The following is a 17,977-nucleotide window of genomic DNA, read 5'->3' as shown; positions in this document are numbered from 1 at the left end:
TCAGATGAGACATGGCAATTTGAGTAGCATATCTCAGAGCCACTTCCACTGAAGACATTTGCAAAAGTTGCTATTTTGTCATCCATGCACATCTTTATGTCCCACCACTGTCTGGACAAGTGTTTCCCAACCCTCTCCTGTAGGCACGCTTACCAGTTGGGTTTTTAGGATTGCCACAATAAATATGCATATGAGAGACTTGCTTACACTGGCTCTCCCAATGTATGCAAATCTATCTCCTGCATATTCCTTATAGATATGCTGAAAACCTGACTGGTTAGGGGTTTTCTAGGAGAGATTTAGGGAAATACTGGTCTGGACAGCATGTCCCAAGAGGCAGTAGTTTTGGCTAAGCAGTTCTATGTAACCTTGTTCATCCAGTAGTCCAGTCTTCACCTGATGGAGCTGGGTTTTCTGTAAGTGCTTCCTCTGTGCACCCCTCAGCATGGGACTCCCTGTGCACAATGGTTAATTCATAACTGCTTTTAGATGGAGAAAGCAATTTTGCTTACCTGTAAACAATGTTGTCCCTAGACTACAGGATGAATTAGCTATTCTTAATACCCACCCTCTTCCCTGGATAGTTGGCTATCTTTTTAAAGTTTTTAAACTCTATAAGAGACTGAGAGGTTCACAAGGCAATGTGTGTCTGCAGGATCTCCTGTGCATGCTCTGTATAGTCTAGTCTATACCAAGCATTGAACACTGGATTCTTGTCAGCACTATCAGATGACATCACCCATGCATAATGGCTAATTCATCCTGCTATCTGCGGAAAGCCATGTTTATAGGTAAGCAAACATTCTGGTATTATAGACAAACCAATCAGATGTACTAGCTGAGAGGTAATATGTATATGTGTGCATTTATCTATATCTTTACAAATCCTCATAGGTTGGCATGCTTTGGATGCCAAAATATCTCTGCTTTATGGCTCATTCTGCAAAAACAGAGATAATTATATGAACAGAAATTCTTTCTTGCATCCAAACCATTAAAAACAATGTTTTACATTTCTCTCCTGGAACTATTTGTAGGGCAAAATGAGTATAATAGCTGTAACAGAGATGTAGTGTTACAGACAAGCTAAGAACTGCATAAATGATTAGGCTGAAAGAAAACTAGAGGTTCATAAAGTCCAACTTACTTTTTATTTCCTGAGAACTGTCTCTTTATGGCAATGCAAAAATTACTCTACATCTGTAGCCAGTTCTGCAGCAGTGAAAAGAATACCTTCCCTTCCAATGTAATGAGTCTTACAGTCACTGCATTACTTTTCTCTAGAGAAGTTGTCTTCATATATATGAATATCTTTTGCTTCTATAAGCTTGGCCAGTTACTTCTAAATTGGTTTAGTGTTGTAGCCACCTTTGTTTCTGCTGGCAAAATGTTCCATAATTTCATTACTCGATTAGAAAAGTTTCCTCTAATGGTAGTGAAAGCTCCATAACCTTAGTGGGTGCCCTCTTTGTTTTGTTGCTTGTGTACTAAATTCGATCACCTGCAAGATCCCTGGTCCACTGATATATTGGTATAGTGTAATTAAATTGTTCCCTGACTGTTTCTTTCTAAGTAAATCGCCCCATTGGGACATTTTCAGCATGCCAGTTTCTTTGTAACTTTGCTAAGATTTGGGATATAACTTTTGAGATTGTGTGCCCAAAACTGAATCCCATAGCCCCGATGTGGCCTGATTGAACCTCTTGTGCAGTGAGAGGAAAACATCTTTGTTCCTTCTTGTCGTCCCTTGTTGAATGCGCTCAGATGTCAAGTTGTATTTCCTTCCTTTTTGTAGCATGGATGGCTTTCGGCTGGTGAAACTAAACGAAGTTATTAGACAAGTGGACATTGTCATCACTTGTACAGGTAGGTTATTTATAAGAGACGTGCATTCTTTTGAGTTTAAGCCTACATGAATAGCAGCAAATGGGAAAGAGCAGATCCTGAAGAAAGCATCTGCTGGTCAAAATGGTGCATCACTTCTTTGATGGGGTGACCAAGACAGTGGATCAGGGACATCAACATTGTTTCACATAAAACTGGTAGACTGTGTGGGAATAGGACAGAAAGTTGTGAACTGGGTGAAAGAGATGATTAAGTAAAAGAACTCTGGATATAAATTGACCAATGAGTTGCCTCATGGGCTGGTACTTTTCAGTATGGAAGGACTTAAGGTGAAAAAATATGCCTATCTTGCAGATGACACAAAAATACACAACAGAGCAGACATATCAAGGGTACTGGAAAATATGAGAGACAACATGAAATAAATGAAAGAATGGCCAAGAGTTTTTAAATCTGTATTTCAGTGTAAGATCTTAAGATGAAATAATCATTAGCACAAAGTTCAAAAGTGAACCAAAACTTGGCTCTTCAAGACTGCCTATGACCTCAGTTATCTTGTTGCTATATGATTGGTCTGCTATTATTTTATTGTGTTTTACATCTTATTGCTTACTTTGTTTCTGCTGTGTTGCTTCCATGGATTTATTTTATGTATGTTTTATTAAATAAACCGTCATGGTCATAGTCTAGAATGATGGTATACAAATACCTGCAAATAAATTAGCCACTTATCAATTAAGGCTCTAAGAATTGGAATATATTAAATAGGAAAATAATATCTGAGGACCTGATCCATGGTAGCCAGTCAGTGTGATAAAGCAATAGGAAAAACTAAAATTACGGGTATCTCGGGTAGCAAAAAGGTAATTTTGCACTTGTGAGAGGCTATACTGGTGAACAGAGCAGGTTAGTGGATGGCTGGAATTACTTGTTGGCAGGTGTGATAGTAATTAAAACAATAGCAGATTTCAAAAATACTGGACAGATGGTAAAGGGAAGAAATGGCATTGTAAGCCACTTTGAGACTAAGGGAAAGGTGGGACATTAAATGAAATAAATATTGGCAGATTGGGTGAGCCATACAATCCTTTTCTCACAGGACAAGCAGGATGGTAGTCCTCACAAATGGGGTGACATCGAGGATGGAGCCCTGTACGGAAAACTTTTCTGTCAAAGTTTCAACAAGCTTTGACTGACACTGGCACACTGGGTGCACTGAGCATGCCCAGCCTGCAATTATCCCTGTGAGCCACAGGTGTCTCCCTCAGTCTTCTTTTTTCCGCTCTGCAGTCAGCATAGCGGTTGGAGCTCTGTGAGGATTTTTTAACTAATTACCTCATGGAAACACTTAACTTTTCACTTCAAAAAACACTTTTCCCTGCACAGGTCTCCCTCCGCGTACGTTTTTACGACGCTCGGTGAGTACTAATTCTTATTTTTCGGTCGGTTCCTGTCACTATCTTAAGGCTGTTAACTGACTGAAGCCTTCCCTTCCCCCATTTTTCAGTTAGCTTAAACAGCTTGCGAGTATCTCTGTGACACTCTGCTTGCTTATGCTAGTGGGGTAGGGATTTTTTCCTTAACTTTAGGACCTCTGTAGCTTCAAGTCCTTCGTTCCCTGGTACCCTCACGCAGTCGATACCCTATCGCTACACCGGGACCCTCCTAAACCGCCCTGGGCTTTATGTCATCAGCGCCCCTCCCCCCACGGTGCCCTGATGCCTTTATCCATGTTTTTTGCTTTTCAGTGCTACCAGGCTTTTTCCTCCTACGCACTGTTTTTTTTCCTTGGGCTTCCTCGGTGCCGTCCCTACCCGGATGCATGCCATTGACGCACACGCTGTTAGTCACTGCCATGCATACTCGGGTCGCTGCCACCGCTGCCCGAGACACTTTTTAACGATCCCAGGGTCACTTCATCGATGCCACCCCCCCTTTTGGGGATGCCATCGATGCCCCATCCTCCCCACCGATGTCCAGCCCTTTTCCATCGGTGGGCATCGGTGCCACATCGATTCGTCGGTGGGCATCGATGCCGGATGGTCCCCATCGGTGGACATCGGTGCCGGATGGTCCCCATCGGTGGACATCGGTGCCGGATGGTCCCCATCGATGGACATCGGTGCCGGATGGCTTGTCCGTCGATGGCATTGGTGCCGGATGGCCGTCCGTCGATGGCATCGGTGCCAGGTCCTTTTGCATCGATGGACACCGATGCCAGGTGTTTCAATCCATGGGCATCTATGTTAGAATGCATCCATCGAGGGCAGTCGATGCCAGGCTGCTCCCATCGGTGAATTCGATGCCCAGGTGGGTCCCATCGGTGGGTATCCATGCCGGCTCGATTCCGTGGATGGGCGTTGATGCCAATGCCAGCCTTATGGCTGGCATCGATGCCCATGCCGATTCCAGGACTGGCGTTGATGCCGGGATGGAATTCATCGACTGGGAGATCCATGCCATCGATTCCATACGTGTCCATATCGATGCCACCGACACACGTGTCTGGGGCACCGATGCCATGTACACTTGGAAATCTGAGTCTGTCCAAATCGATACCGTCAACGTCTGTGGCCCTATAGTTGATGCCCGTGGCCATGCCACAAACGGCATAAATGCCCGCCTCCATGCATCGATGCCCTCGACACCTCCGTTTTCCTTCGGTGTCCTTGACGCCCTATTGATTCGACTTCGACTCAGTCGATGCCGGTATCTTTTTCAATAACGGCAATGTTTTTCAATTATTCGATTCCACATCGTTTCAAAGATACCTATGCCACTGCTGTCAGTGCCCGTCACTGTCATCATTCTCCTGGCCAGTCATCGACGATTTTTCATACCCATTTTGATGATATCCTCGAAGCCCCTTAGGTTGCCTTCAATATCGTCAATACCGACATAGCACCGCCACATAATACCCTCGCCTCCTCACATTGCTCCACGCTTTGGGTTCTTTTTTAAGCCCCGTATTAGCTTAAGACACTCCATTGTGTCAGGAGCAGAGCAGGCGTGCTGACAGTTCGTCATCGATCGCCTTCCAGGACGACGAGGGCTTCCATCTCGGCGCTGGGGAAAGACCGGGCCGAGCACCGTGGCACCCATCATCGCCGACATCGTGATCGTCCGCCGCTGACGCCATCCAGCACATCGGTGCCATCCTTCTCCAGGCTGGACAACACTCGGGCAGAGCGACATCACCACTGCCATCAGCACTGTTCCTACAGTTTTGGCAGTCCTTGGTGATCCAGAACTTCCGGATCCAGGTCCGACAGCTTCTGCATTGGCGTCACGACACATCGAGCCGCTGTGACGAGGGAAGGGAACATGAGTTCCGTTAGGGCTCCTCTGTTCCTGGCGTGCCCCACCGTCAAGTGGTGTGGGACTATGGCCATCTGTTACACTTAGCAGTCTAAACGCCACTCACGCGCCTGGCCTGTCTCCTCTGTACCTGTGCCACCATACCGGGTTTCAGAGCGAGATGGACGTTTACGTCCCCGGCCTTACCCTCGAGGACTCCGGAGACCGTCGGAGTCAACAATCTTCACCGGCTCGTCTTGCGGCGATCCACGTCGGATGGTAAGTACCCCGCTTCGGCGGCATTCCCATAGAGTTGTGTTCCTCCCATTCGGACCGTGGTTCGAAAAGTTCTGGGTCATGTGCCTTTTAGAACTGTATTAGTGTCACATATCGCTATGTTAGCTATGTTAGCCACAATATCAGGAGAACCCCTCTATCTTCTTGGGATTGCAGCAGGGCTTCTTCTCTTGTCAGTAACAAGTCCCTGTGCCGACCAATGCTCTGACTCTTGGTTCCCTCCCAACCAACGTCCAGCTGCATTGGCTGATCTGCTAAACATGAGATTCAGCAACCATTGCCCCATGTACAAGTCCACCTTGAGGCCTGGCCACAGGTCTCAGTGTCTCCTTGTACAGCATACAGAAATGCGGGTACCACTTACCGCTCACACACCTGCAGGAGCCTACATGATATCCTCCATTTGGACACCTCCTGGTCTCCCATCTGGTCAGATATCAGAGCGGCCACCCCACCTTGTACCAAAGTCCCGGTACACTCCCCCAGGCGCTACGAAGTGCAGAGGGGAGAAGGGAGGGGGGTTGGGGAGTTTTAATTGCACTATTCTTTCTTTTAACAGAAAATAGTTACTCTCCGCACATCCTGGACCTAAGAAAATCCAACTTTCTTTAGACGTCACAGGTACAATGGTATCTTTGGTTACCATCACTCCATACTGCAGTAAGTACATTATTTTAATGTTTCTATGTGCTTTATGGTGAGTCAACATTACAACCCCAAGCTCTGCCGCTGGCACCAGCTTCGGTAAGTGAACTGTCTCTTGCATCACTGTTGGTGAATGCTGTTTTCTCTGCGGAGTGTAACATCATTCACTTTCCTTGCATAGACTACTGCTAACCACTTTCAGTACATGCAAGGAGCTCTCACTTTTTTCAGGACTCACTATACATTTACTAACTGGGATTACTGTCACTGCCATAAATCCTTCTGTAACACTTCTGGACACCACAGTCTTAAGACCCTCTTGTCCAGCATGCGCACAGACATTCTGATACATTGTTATATGTCCCTGCGCATATTTTCCATAACCTCAGCCTTTCAACTTTTCATGGTTGGGCTATGGGGTTTCTTCCCACTATGCATTTTCTCATAATTCAAAACTGCTATGGGTTATATTCAGTGACATTCTATACTCAATGGACCTAAGTGGTTTCATTGCTTTCGTCCCTGATTCTTATCCCAGTTCGAACTAGGACCTAGTCTCCTTCGACTCATGCTCGCAATTCCTTAGGGTTATAAAGTTTCTCCTGAAAGCTGTCAACCCATTATGCATCTATTGCACTCCAGCATAGTTTCTCATAAACTTCCTGGACGTTGCACCCATGAGTTATGCCCTTATGCCTTCCAATACTGCTTTTGCAACAATTCTTTGTGCATACAGACAGACAGCATAGGGACAATGTGCTTTCCAACTCATAAGCACGCATTACCTCTTAGCTGCTCTGCTAGACAGCTGCGCAGCTCTACCCTTGGCCCTTGTTCACTTCATGCGTCCTTGGGCTACATATCTAAGAGATTTAATGAACGCTCTATCAGACCTTCTCCACGTAGGTTCTATCCTCTCGAATGGTCTCAATTACATGTGTACAGGGCAAATCTTTTAACGCTGAGTTTAACTAAACTTTCCTCGGCGTCTGCATCATTCCATACGATGCACAGGTTCTGCTCCCTGCACATGTTTCCTATGCGTTCCCTTAGATGCCTTTTCTTCCATCAAAGGCCTCTCCAATATATCTCTTCTGCTGCCTCTCGTAGCCAGCATTCTTCTAATGTTGAACTGGGATGGGGTTCAGTATTCTTTTCCCCACTCCCTGACTGAGATCAGTATGCTTCCCATACTTCTCAATCCATCATATCAGTAACCTTTTATTCTCTCACCAGTCAGTCCCAAATCATAGACTTACTGATGTTCTTAGGTTCTGGTAGCGTCACAAAACCTTCTAAACATAAATCTTGCCGTTTAATATGGCAGGCTTTACCTCCTGACGCTAAAAAAAAAAAAGAAAAAAAAAAAAAGAGGTATTACCCCTTTTACTTTTCCACCATTTTTTCTTACTCCCTCGGATTCTGTTCTCCAGACATCCTCCACATAGATACACCTTTCTCTTAGGAGGTGTATCGTTTGGGAGTTGGGTTCCCGTTTTCGGTAATCCTCTCTGAGTCGGCTTACCATGGATTATCCACTGATCAAGCCGCCTCTATTTCTCTAATCACGGAATGAACATATATATTCTCCTTATAAGTCTCATACATTCTACGTTTGAGCCTTTCCATTCCTCTCTTCCACAGTTTGGCAAGGGAACTTCTTTCCCTCTTAATGTCATTCCTGCCAGCAGGGTCCGTGAGTTATGCACTCTTTCCATACTCACCTGACTCCGTTCCTCTGCCACTGAGTAGTTCTACGCATTCAACTTTCTATCCTTTCAGGTAGATGTTGTATCTCCTTTCCTCAGGAAATACTCTATTAATTTTTCCTAACCTCTCTCTCTCGCCCTAGGGAAGAGAGTGGGTTTTCCACATTCCTGGACAGTAATGCTGCGCTTACATTCTATCTACATTGCACTGCATTCCATGTGAATTCCACTTGACTCTTTCCTTCATGCAAGGGTCAAGCTGCTACTTCCAGTGGCCACACAGACCTAATCCTTCTGATTAAGTGGTCTATATTTCCTTTCCTACCAACAAGCAGACATTTCACTACAACACTGTGGGTATCCACATACTGTTGTGTCCGTCTTAGCCTTAACAGCTTCCCTTTGGTTACTGCTGCTTGTACTTTTTTATCAGGTTGCAGCCTGGAGTCCTCTCCATACCTTCGCAGCCTATTATTGCTTACATTTGACTAGCTGGCATGCTCCATGTTTGGCCAGTCCGCCTACTCTTACTTTTTTCAATTCACTACCCAACATCCTTCCACGAACCCATTATGGTGTTGCAGATGCCCTCCGTTCCCATTTCCACCTCAGTCGTTACGCCTTTGCGCATCTGCGGTGTATCTGGTGCATTCCCGGGCATCCTCAGCTCGGTACTCACCCATTTGTGAGGACTACCATCCTGCTTGTCCTGTGAGAAAGCAAATGTTGCTTACCTGATGTAACAGGTGTTCTCACAGGACAGCAGGATGTTAGTCCTCACGAAACCCGCCCGCCACCCCGCGGAGTTGGGTCTGTATACTTTTATTTTAATTTCGCTTGCGCTTTTTAGCTATAAGACGAGACTGAGGGAGACACCTGTGGCTCACAGGGATAATTGCAGGCTGGGCATGCTCAGTGCACCCAGTGTGCCAGTGTCAGTCAAAGCTTGTTGAAACTTTGACAGAAAAGTTTTCCGTACAGGGCTCCATCCTCGGTCACCCCATTTGTGAGGACTACCATCCTGCTGTCCTGTGAGAACACCTGTTACATCAGGTAAGCAACATTTGCTATCCTCCAAATGCTATTATGGTGGGTTTTTCCTTCACTTCTGCTTCTCAGGGAATCTTTATGCATGGCTTCCAGTAACTTTGTTTTCTTCTTTATCTATATACTGGTCAAATATTTTTCTTTCTCTGGAAGAGACTAGGAGCAAGGTCCTAGGAGGAGAAACTCAAATTAGAAATTGTACCCAGGAAGCTTAACCACTGGGTCATAAGAATGATCCAGTAATTCCTAATTCTGTCATTCTTTCACCCCAGTCTGGACTTTTGTTTTACTATGTGTGGAACAAACAGTTTCTCCTGTGCACAGTCTTGTGCTGTAAAAAAAAAACTTCATGTTGACCGCCAGCAGATTTTTTTTCTTTCCTAATTCTTTGTTGGTTTCGATGGTAGGTGGAGCACCTGCGCTTCACAGGTATTTGTCATAGATATCTGGGCTTAGCAATCAGGTCTGCCTTTAGAGGGAAGCTGCTTATTTGGAGAGGCAGGGTGGAGACATAGTGGCAAGATCAGGAACTGGAGAATCACCAAGAGAGAGAGAGAGAGAGAACAGGAACAGTGAAACTGGACACAAGTAGGACACTGGAGACTGAACTGTGAAGCAGGAAGATTTGAGTGCAGGAGTGCTGTATATAAATATAAGTGCAGGAATCTTGGAACAGGATACAATTTCAGAAATCTTGGAAACAGGATACTTCATCTGAGCAAGACTTGGATGCTTAGAAAAGGACAAAGTTTGGAAATCAGGAAACAAATAGGTAGTGCCAAGATGGCTGTTGAACCATCACTGTGTATTTTCTGAGCATGCCTTATATATTCCTCTCTCTCCTCCTCTACGCATATCCAAAACACTGCTAAAACATGTCATTTCTTTCTTTATAACATTGCCAAAATCTGTCCTTTCCTTTCTGAATATACTACCAGAACCCTTATCCAGTCTCTCATCTCCTCCTGCTTAGACTAGTGCAACCTGTTCCTCACAGGTTTCCCGGCAAGCCATCTCTCTCCACTGCAATCTGTCCTAAATTCAACTACATGACTTATCTTTCGCCAAAGTCACTATGCTCTCATAACTCCTTCTGAAGTCACTGCATTGGCTGCCTAGCCACTCCTGCATAGTTTAAGCTCCTCTTTCTCACCTATAAATTCCTTCACTCTGCAGCACCTCACTACCTCTTCTCTCTTATCTCTCTCTACACCCCTCCTTGTGCATTCCACTCGTTGGATAAGTCACGCTTAACTGTGCCCTTCTCCTCTACTGTCAATTCCAGACTCTGTGCTTTCCACCTGACTTCGTGTGTTTGGAATAGTCTTCCTCAGCTGGTGCATCATGCTGCCTCTCTTGCCATGTTTAAATCTCATCTAAAGACCCACCTTTTTGAAACCACTTTTAAATCTTATGCCTGGTTTGCTGCTTTTAGACTTGTTAACTAACTTTCTTTTCTTTTTTGCCATTGTCTTGCATTATGAAATACCCGAAGTCTCTTGTCCTGTTTTGTCTCATTAGATTGTAAGCTTTATTGAGATGAGACTGTTTTTCTGTGTATTTGTACAGTGCTGCATAGTTTGTGTAGCGCTATAGAAATGCTAAGTAGTAGTAGAAATAAGAGGTACACCCAGTGCTGGTTCAGTCGGATGATTGCAGGGATGTGTCCGCCTCTTGTAGGAAACAGGACAAATATACTAGAACTCCTGGGAAAGTCAACAGCTTTCACAGCCTCATGCTAGGTTCAGTCTACATATCCTAGGTTCACAGGTTCAACCCCCCTCGACCTTGTCAGTATTTTTGCAGTGGGAATGTGATTTAAAGACTATATTCTGGGAAAGGAATTCTAAAAATAAAGTTATCACTTCTGCAGTATACATGTGAGTTCATTTGAAACAAATGGATAAAGCAAAACAAATGAGTCCATATTTAATTCTTGGTCCCTGAAATAAATGGAGGGATCCTATAAATAAAACAAATATTCATCTCATTTCTTTTTCACATTCAAGTTTATGGCATGTTCAAGTCTATGGCTGTGGCCTGTGTAAATAAACCAGTGGCGGTAACTATAGCAGCCAACTCTTGGCTGTGTGACATTGGAGTGAGTCAGGACAAATTGGCAATAAAACAAGAGAGAGGACAAATCACGGTGCAGTATCTTTTTAAATAGCCAATAGCTATCTGGTTCATGTAATGCAGACCCACTCCCACTGTAAACTCTGAGTATGTGCAAGAAGTGGTCTGTATTTCCTCTCTAGCCATTGACTGTGAAAAATGTGTTTGTAGAAGCTCTCACAAAGTTTAAAAAAAAGTTTGGATTTGGCTTTGGTGAAGAGCTGCTTCTGATCTTTCTGCTGCAGGGGGGTCTTACTCTACCAGAAAGACAGGTAGTGCACTGCTGCTAATTTTGATTTTTCTGTTCACTGGGGGGGAGGGTCAGAGTAGGAGAAAGTGTGGAGATAGTAGCAGTGCTAGTAATTTTTTTTTTTTTTTAAATCTCTGGACAGAAGTGTGAACACAGCATACTGACAGACTGCAGAGAAGTCTTACCAGGCTGCCAGCCTTTTTGCTTCTAACTTTTTTTTTTCCTATGAGGTGTCAACTGTGTATACAGTACATATACACACAGTATGTGTGTGTGTGATAGTTCTCCATACAGTTTGTTATACTATGAGTGGGGGGTACAGTTACAGTATCAATTCATTTATAATTTCCAAACCCCCAGTAGGTAGTGCATTTCAGCAGATTCCATCATGTCAGGAAAAAGGAGAGGAAGAAATGATAGGCTTGGCAGCTTTAGCAGGAGCAGAAGTGGTGTAGATCAGCCCAGTCTGGTGGTAGCAATTAAAAAAAAAAAAAAAAAAGCATTAGTCCTGCCCCCAGTTGAAGAGAGAATTGTAGGAGTGGAAAGCACTGGCAGCTCAGGGCATAAGCAGTAGAAATTTGGAGAGTATATGCCACTGCTGCCTGTTCCTCTCTCTTGTTTTGGAGCATAGGGAAAAGTCAAGAGAGCTATCCAAAATAGACAGTAGCAGGGCAGGGGCATGGACTGGAGAAGCAGAAGTTCAAAAGCCAAAACCAGCTGCATGCTCCTACATTGGTTACTTCTTCTGAGGCAATGTAAGCAGTATTTTTGACAACTGATTCTGAGGAAGAATCTTGTCTGTGGTTCCCTGAATCAGAAATCGAATAGCTGAATAAAATTTAGGAGGTTTAATGATTAGTGTCTTAGCCTCCAATACAGTGATGGTAGAGAGAGATGATACTGACTTGATGAGAGCAACCCCTAGCAAGATCAGGTAGAGTGTGTGAGCGATACCTCCGGGTCCACCCTGAATCTCAACTCCATTGCCAGTATCAGCCTCCAAGGATGTCGAAGAGACAGTGGAAGACATTGCTTTCCTGGAGGCATTTTAAAGTGACGAAGGACCCAAGTTTTATTCAGTGTATTCACTGCAGTAAAGATAATCAGAAAAAGACCAAATGATCCATCCAATCTGCCCAGCATGTTTCTTATGGTAGTAACTGCCACATTATGCAGGTCACCCCATGTTTCTGTTAAGGGTAGTAACTGCTGCTTTGTGCAGGTTATATCTACACCTTGGGGGTTTAGACACTTATGCTTATGATGGAACAGTCTCCATGCCTTTGGGGTTTTGACACTATTGCGCTGTTTGATTCACCACACTGTATTTGGTTTAGACACTTTTATGCTGTTTCCAATTTACTGCACTCGGTGCCACTTTGCCTGTCTCATACTGCCTTGGTGCCCTTTGCTTGACTTTTGCAGCCTTTGGGTAATGTGGCCAGTCTTGCTGCTGTTTTGCTTCTCTGACCCTGCCTTGGAGAACTCCTGCCACAGCTAGTACTGGTTTGCCCATTGCAGATTCTTGGGCTCTTCATGCCATTTTTGGTGCAACGTTAGTATAGTCTTGATGCGATGGCAGGCCTTCACCCTTCTGATGTCTACCCATCAGTTTTATTAGAAATGATTAGAAGCTCCCAATTTGGGAGCCCAAAATAGGCTGTATTGCTTCCTCCATTGACTATAATGGTAAATGAAAGAACAAAGAAAAATGGGGGAGGGGTTTGTTTGAAATGAATGAATTAAAATGAAAATGTTTTCTCTGCACATCCCTATTCTGCAATACTTCCCTAGCCCCAGATTTTTACTGCGGAGCCCTAATAGTTTCAACCTGTAGTCCTAACTTAGGACTATGGAACACCAGGTCATTGCTGTTGTGGCTAGAACCTGGTAAAGCATTTAACGTCTTTAAAAAAAAATATCTGTTTTATAGTTTGTTTTTTTTTATTTTTTGTGTGGCACCCTTTGGAAATGGACCAGTATACAAAATGCAACTAAGTAATGGGAAGGCAAGTTAGAAGAGATGTATTTCCAGTTTAGTCCTAAAACCAGAGAGTGGCTGCATCTTGGACTGTGTGGGTAGTTGTTTGCCAGTAAGGAGCAGGCACAGAAGTAAGAAATTGATTGCCTGGTGAAAAGGGTACCAAAAAGTGTGTGATTGTGAGCAAGGGTAGTTTAGAGCAAAGGGAATACATTTGTGTGTGAAAATTGGACCGTGGTGTGATATTTGGTAGGGAGTCTAGTGCAGTGGTCCTCAACCCTGTCCTGGGGGCCCACCAGCTAGTCGGGTTTTCAGGATATCCACAATGAATATGCGTAAAAGAACATTTGCATACATTGCCTCCATGACATGCAAACTTTCTCTCATGCATATTCATTGTGGATATCCTGAAAACCCGACTGGCTGGTGGGCCCCCAGGACAGGGTTGGGGACCACTGGTCTAGAGCATTGCCTTCTATCAGACTTTGAGAAACCTTTAGCTTAGCCATACAATTAGTAGTGGGATTACAGAAGAGAAGGATGCAGACTTAAGTTCTGACGAGATGGACCAGTGTCTTCAATATTCTCCTGAGTATCCAAGTTTCTTTATGCAATATTAACTTTTTGAAGTTTCCCTTCCTCACAGATTACAGAAAGAATAGGCTTGAAATAGTTGAAGATGAGCATTACAGTAAGAACACTACCTCTTAAGTTAATTATCTTTTTCTCTCATTTAGACTACAATGGCTCTTATTGGTCTCGATGATGCTGCAATTCATCTGCTTCAACTTTTACAAAATCCTTTACATGCCTGCTCTGTTGTCACCACATGCTTCTCTCATCTCACTCCATTGCAGGCAGAGAGAGTGTAGGGAGAAGAGCTATGAGTTCCAACCCCACTTCCTTTTATGTATAAACCTCCTGTCCATTTGCTTAGAGAATTACCAAAGGGTTTTTCTGAAGAAATCCTATTTATCACTAAGTTAGGCAGGGCTAAGCTTAATACATCATCAGAAAACACACAAACAGAAAACAATAAAAGCCATACTTACAAAAGCATTCTTGACATCCAGTGCTTATCAGATTGCATTTAATTATTGCTGGCTTCACCTCTCTTTAGCAGAGATGTTTTGAACTGCTAATAAGCTCTAACTCACTAACCCACGGGGTGGGGAATGGAGCTATAGTTTTCTTACCATGCAGACTTGCAGCAACACCCGTTCTCTTGCTGGTCAGGCTGTCTCTCCCTTCACAGGTCTTCAGCACAGCGGCAGAGAGGACAGTCGCTATCACCGAAGCAACAGGCAGTTCAGCTCTCCCATCCTTTACATCTTGCTCTGCTGTGCCCTTGGTCTCCACTAGTCACCTCGGCCCAGGATGCTTGGCAAAGCGGGGTGGGGCAGCAGCAGCAACTCGATGCTCGAAGGCTTTGACCCTGAGTGCTGCTACCCTGCTGCTTTTATATAATTTTTTCTTTATTAAATTTTCAATTCTATAGACATCAATAACATGTCATGGAAAACACAAGAATGGTATATGATCACCAAGAAATAAATTTACAATTCTACTTCCATATTTAAACCGTATCTTGAATTACAGTGAAATTGGGGAGAATCAGTACAAAATAGAGCAATGCTGAGCAAAACCAGGAATATGTAATTAAAGAGGGGAAGTGCAAGGAATATTCATTCACCGGTTGCTACTTGGTTAACTTCACCAGATGATTGATGGGAATCCAGAAAGTGACCCAATTGAGAAGGTTAAAAAAATATATATCTATTATTTTCAATTTTCGTTACACATTTACATGGATTCCGTATAGTTATTTGAGCACCCAACAATCACGCTAGAGGACATAAATTCAAGAATCTTTTCCGGCGTAACTGTGTTATTCTGGAGATATCTGGATAAATCCAGACCCTCTGGCCTAAATACAGGGATTCTCTATTTGAAAGAAATATCTTAAGGACATTGTCCCGATCAGTAGAAAAAACAAATTTAACCAAAAGAGTTTCTCTGTTTTCAACTTGAGCCTCAGTAGACGTTTCCAAAAATTCAGACACGTTCGCAGATGGTAAGAGGTTTACATTCGATGGAAAAACTGACATAACATCAGGAATTTCTCCCTGTTTCATACTATTTTGAGGAAAATAAACCTTTGACAATGAAAAATGTAGTCACTCTTGTAAATACTTTTAAAATTGCTCTCTAGGAGAAATGAATTGACATTTAGGAAAGTTTAATACTCTCAGATTTATATATTAATTGAATGTTCCAAATTCTCCACTCTTTTGGATATTATAGTTTCTCCCTGTATTAAAGCACTCTGGGTGTTTTAGATTTGAGACACTTTAAATTTCAGTTCTTCTATTTTAGATGAATGTGTTATAACCTCAGGTTTTAATGAGGTGAATTGGTTTTGAGAGTCTTTCAGAGCCATTGATAGACAATAGAATTTTCTAACATAGATATAGCCTTCCATAATGAATCTAAAGTTACAACTGAAGGTTTAACCAAACATGGTTTATAGGAAACAGTTACGATAGGAAATCGAGGATTTCCATCGTTGTTCTGGGAGTCCTCCCTCTCCCTTCCAAGGCAGGCATCTTGACAGAGAATCCAGTCTGTCCTGCCTCTGAACTTGTAGTTATTTCTACTACCAGCGGTTTTAGATGTCCGCATTCCCATGCTGATAACACGGCTGCAGATTTAGCTGGAGGGCCCTGCCTCGATGGCGGTTGCTGCTTCGGGCGTCTTCCGTCCCGACTGACCACCCGGTCTCCCAGCCGCGTCATATGAATGTGGCGAGGGAGTCGCCGGAAGCTCCGGGGCTTAAACGATATTTCTTCCAATAGCGCAGGAGTTTGCTGTACTCCTGCGCTAACAGCGGAACTAACATCCGGATCAAATCCTGCAGAGGAGCAGAAGCCCTCTATCCTCGTCTGAATCATTGTTGGGTGAGGGGGGGAGTCGAAGTTTTCAGCCCTCAACCGGCCTTTTCTTTTAGTGTGCTGCATCTCCAATAAGAAAGTAAGTAAAAAAAAAACGAGGTAGGCACGGAGCTTGAGCCAACGGGTCCGCCCTCATGATGCCATTTTGATTCTCCCCCTCCCTGCTGCTTTTTAAATGCTCACTTTTACATAATTCAGCAACTTCATATATAGTCAGGTGGATGCATAATGAAGGCTTTTAATTAGCAGATATTCCTGCTCTTTTTCCAGTCATTTGTTTTCTCCTTCAGATTCTGCAAGCGGTCACTTTGACAATGACAGTTCACATTTGACAGGGGCTCTGATAAATTCTGGTCTCAGATTGGGACTTAGAGCCATAGAGGCCCCAAATGTTTTTCTGGTACTATTTCTGCTATGTTTCTTTTGGTGCCAGCTCAGCTAGCAAAGGGTCCATAAATCTGTCCAGGCTAGTCCCGTTACACAGAACTGCAAAGTCTCTGCATTTGGCTTGCCCATCACAAAACAGGCAATGTCCATTTTTACTGATGTCAGAGTCCATTTTTTTTCTGCTTGTCCTGTTAGCAAGAATATATTTCCTACAAGAGCCTTCAAAATTTGCAGTTTCACATGAAATAGAGCAGGCATTTCAGGCTTTCCACTACAGAAGGGTTAGATTCTTCAGACTCGAAGCAATTAAAATTGAAAAACTTATATTACATTTCAGTAACTCATACACATTTTCTTACAAAATAAATTGTTGTAACATTCAGTTTTCAAACGACGCTAAAAAATAAAAAAGTTCTGTAGATCCTAATCATTCAGGACAAACCTGTTTGCTAGTACTACTTCAGTTATGTAGGTGGGTATGATGATTTCCAGAAGAAAGGAGCCTTACTATAATGGAACAATTTGAAATGTTACTGTCAAACATTTGGACAATAATGAAACATTGTACACATGCCTTAATCTCATGGTATCCAGAGCAAAGTTTAATTTCAGAACTTGACAGAATTGGTTCATAAGCGCTTGGTCAGTACCCCAAATCATTGTTTTATTTGCATAAGTTAACATCAGAAGTTGAAAGCATCCCTCAATTAGTGGACTTTGGGGGGGAAAAAAATTAGAAACCAGAATCAGTTAATTTTTTTAATAGATATACATAACTAATGCAAGCCAGTGAGGTTGAGGAGCAACATTAACAAATAAACTTGCCCCAGTTCAAGCAAAACATTCTCATTACATGAATGTTAGAAGTAAGAACAGCATTTGGTGCATGTATATATTTTTTAGCTTTTCAGCATATCTAGATGTGCTCAAACAATTGTTACCATAACATATCTCTGTTTTAACTGCATTAATGACATTTGCTTTTGAACTGTTAGACTAGGGCTTCCCAAACGTTTAGCCAATGTGACCCCATTTTATCACTTAAAAATTCACTTGACACTAGATGACAATCAAAACAAATTATCAGGGTAGCAATTACCTTCTGTTGGGATGTTTTGGCTACACCTCTAACAGTCACTCCACTTATCCTCCCCACACTCCAGCTCATCTTTTCTCTAAACCTCCATCCTCTCCCTCAACATTTACTCTCTCCAGTTGAACATCTTACATTCCTCAGCTCCTCTCATCTCCAGCCATTTTGCGACCCCCAACTGATCTCTACTAACCCCCAAGCCCTTCTTATAATCTCCAATTGATATTCTGTCATCCCTTCTCTGCCACCCCATCCTCTTTCCCTCCTCACTGTTTCTTGTCATCCCCACTTTCACCTCCCTGCTTCACCTGTTCCTCTCTAACCATTTTCTCACAGTCCTCAATTGATTTTGTCATTCTC

The 17,977-nt window shown here is 43.3% G+C and overlaps 1 protein-coding gene across 5 annotated transcripts in view; it reads left to right on the top strand.

Annotated features, from left to right (window-relative positions):
• Positions 1 to 17,977, top strand: part of AHCYL2 (adenosylhomocysteinase like 2) — a 310,856-nt gene that overhangs the window by 240,187 nt on the left and 52,692 nt on the right. For 3 of the 5 annotated variants that reach the window (XM_029616493.1, XM_029616489.1, XM_029616492.1), the window contains exons 11-12: positions 1,796 to 1,866; positions 13,833 to 13,877. In XM_029616493.1, the coding sequence (XP_029472353.1) occupies positions 1,796 to 1,866; positions 13,833 to 13,877 (116 nt within the window). The remainder of the gene's footprint in view (positions 1 to 1,795; positions 1,867 to 13,832; positions 13,878 to 17,977) is intronic. The other 2 variants (XM_029616494.1, XM_029616490.1) reach the window with 1 other exon arrangement.

This window comes from Rhinatrema bivittatum, chromosome 9, assembly GCF_901001135.1.
Source record: "Rhinatrema bivittatum chromosome 9, aRhiBiv1.1, whole genome shotgun sequence".
Lineage (NCBI taxonomy): Eukaryota > Metazoa > Chordata > Amphibia > Gymnophiona > Rhinatrematidae > Rhinatrema > Rhinatrema bivittatum.
The sequence above is the reverse complement of the archived record's forward strand: the minus strand, read 5'-3'. Positions and strand labels throughout refer to the sequence as shown.